The sequence below is a fragment of the Nelumbo nucifera genome, chromosome 3 (genome assembly GCF_055504915.1).
Source record: "Nelumbo nucifera cultivar China Antique chromosome 3, China Antique-T2T, whole genome shotgun sequence".
NCBI lineage: Eukaryota > Viridiplantae > Streptophyta > Magnoliopsida > Proteales > Nelumbonaceae > Nelumbo > Nelumbo nucifera.
This window is the reverse complement of record NC_142651.1, coordinates 39512253-39514903: the sequence shown is the minus strand read 5'-3', so window position 1 is coordinate 39514903 and position 2651 is coordinate 39512253. Positions and strand designations below refer to the sequence as shown.

The 2651-nt window shown below is 48.7% G+C and overlaps 1 protein-coding gene across 1 annotated transcript; it reads right to left on the bottom strand.

The window, feature by feature from the left end:
• Nucleotides 1-210: 210 nt before the first annotated feature.
• On the bottom strand, nt 211-2091 carry LOC104604031 (aspartyl protease family protein 2-like). The gene has a single exon (XM_010268248.3). The coding sequence runs from the start codon at nt 2086-2088 to the stop codon at nt 550-552; it is 1539 nt and encodes a 512-aa protein (XP_010266550.2). The 5' UTR covers nt 2089-2091; the 3' UTR covers nt 211-549.
• Nucleotides 2092-2651: the final 560 nt, after the last annotated feature.

Genomic DNA, 2651 nt, shown 5'->3' with positions numbered 1-2651 from the left:
CAGATGTGAACACTCGGGCGTAAAGTCTGAACAATCGCATACCGTTTGCCTGCGGCTGTGGCGTTGTGCCAGGCGATCTCATTCTCATCACGTTGACGTTGTTGATGTCATCACTGCTACCGGTTACCAAAGGTGCCAATCAGACGCTCACGCTCTACTCCACAGAAACTACCATCACATAAATTTATCAAAAACGAAATAGTCCGTCCATCTCATTAATTCTTACTTATTTATTTATAATAAATAAACTTGCAACCATTTCTATTCTCAACTCAACTCAACTAATAACAAGTCAATTATCTGGTTTTTACAATACAGCATTTGATTTCACCCAAAAGGTCAAAGTAACGGTAACTTGTTCCACTACTAATCACTAATAAGACTACCCTCGTGTTTCAGTAATAATTACGTACCACATAATACAACAACATTATACGACAGGATGAAAATTGGAAATTCAGTTTTCTTTCCCCAAAAGAAAAAAGAAAAGAAAAGAAAACCCAAAAGACGACTGACACGCCCTGACGCTCAGACTCGAGAGTCTTTCCGTCACGCGCACCCGTGCGCAGCAAACCCGATACGCGAACTCGCTCCATCGAACACAACACGAAACCCTTGTTGCTGTATATTCCCCACTATAGACAACCCACTCGTCGTCCCGGCAAATGCGAAGCAGAAAATCCCGTTACTATCAACCGGTATCAGATAGTTCGCCGCCGGCAATGACAAGTCCGCCCCACCCCTGAAATGCATCACCACCGTCGGTACCTTCACCACTGTCTTCCCCGACAAATCATAACACGTGTCGAACAACGAAAACCCCTCCGCCCGCTTCAACTGTATCGCCCCGGCACGGAACGCGTCGCGTAGAGCTACATAAGCCGGACGAGTCAACCGAGTCACTGACGTTCCCGAGTCGATTATCACTCCGCCGTTCCCAGCCGAGTCCATCTTGAACAGAGAGGCTGTAATCCCAGGGACTCGCACACCCCCCACACTGATACCTATGAGTTCGACGTAGTAGAAAGTGTCCAGTCTAGGGTTTGTAAGCATCGGCGTGAACACGGCCGACCTAGGCACGGCCGACTCCCCGAACACCACCGACGACGGCTTCACTGCCGCCGCCTGTCGATCGACGAGGCAATATGAGAATTTCCTCCCAAAGCGGCGGCCCGCCTGGGACGGGAAGGACAATTTCCCCCTGCCGAGACCCAGCAACCCGGCCGCGCCTACGAACAATCCTTCGTTATCGTGGCCGCACCCAAGCGCCACATTTCCAACCTTGGTCCCCCGGAACGTGAGCGTCTCCGTAGAGAATTCTCCCACGGTGAACGATCCGTCACCATATGATACCTGATAGAGGCATAGCCGCTGCTGACTACATCCCGACACATCTAGTCTCCGACAGAGAGGTGAACCGCAGGAAACACCAGCAAACGAACGAGATTTTTTTGGATCGAACATAGGATCGGCCTGCGTGTAACATTTCCGGCAAGGCGCACATTGGATCCAAACGATGTCGCTACCAGTATCGAGAACCATGTAGACGTACCTAGGGGGCGTACCAACACCTATCCGTGTAAAATACTCTCCGCTACCCTGAGAGAGGCCGGAGATGACCGAACTACTGAAGCCGTTCCCGCGCGACCGAGTGGCGTTTCTACTAGTAACGGGCGGCGCACCAGCTGCCATGGTGGACAGGGACTCAACTCTGGCGGCATCTCTCTCCAACCTGAGATGGAAGAGTGCTTCTGGAGTGACATTGAAGGCCAAAGCATCCCTGTGTTCTAATCGTGCAGTGAGAATGGTCTGAGGATTGGTTTCAGCGGTTTCGGAGAGGGATGAAGTTTCAGATTCGCTCCAGCAGAGATCGGGCTTGTGGGTGGGCGGTTTGGGAAGAGTCCCTAAAACCAGGGTTTGGAACTGGAGCGGTTTTGCGTAACCGCTCGAGAAGAAAAACAGAATGAAGAAGGAAAAGATAGTGGTTTTTGCTTTTCCTTCCATTGTGGAGAGAGAGGGAGATGGAGAGAGATGTTCGATTGTCCGCGGGGGAACGCTAATAAATAAGGGAGGCAGTGAACTGTGCATGAACCAATGAAGGCGTTATAGGAGAGATTTTTTTGTTTTTATTTTTATTTTTTCGGTATTATATAGCCTTTTTTTAATGGATTATCAAAAAAAGTAGCTTTTAAATTACTTAAAATTAACATTTAATAGTAAAGTGATTTCTATAAAAAAAATCAAAATTTTGTTTGCATTAGCATGGTTAACGGGGTAAATTGGGGCCGACCGGCTGAGCTTACGAGTTACGACCGTACTGTGTCGTGTAGTGTAATTAACTAACTGTTGTCGATCGGCGAATACCCACCCGGATTTAGACCGGATGAGCCAGACTACGCCCGTAGCATCAGAGCCCACTAATAACAATCAGACGGAACCGGATGATGCGGATAGTAACTCAACCCATTAGTAAAAAACATAGTGTGAACGGGGTATGTTGCATCAAACACGTGGATCAGACCGCATCGTCAGACTATGCCGTACCATTGGACCCCAGTAGGCCAGTAGTCATACCATGCCAAGACCAACAGAATCAGGTTCGAGTCAAGACTCAAGATCTTATGCACTGGGCTCTCAACAGGTTGGGTCGA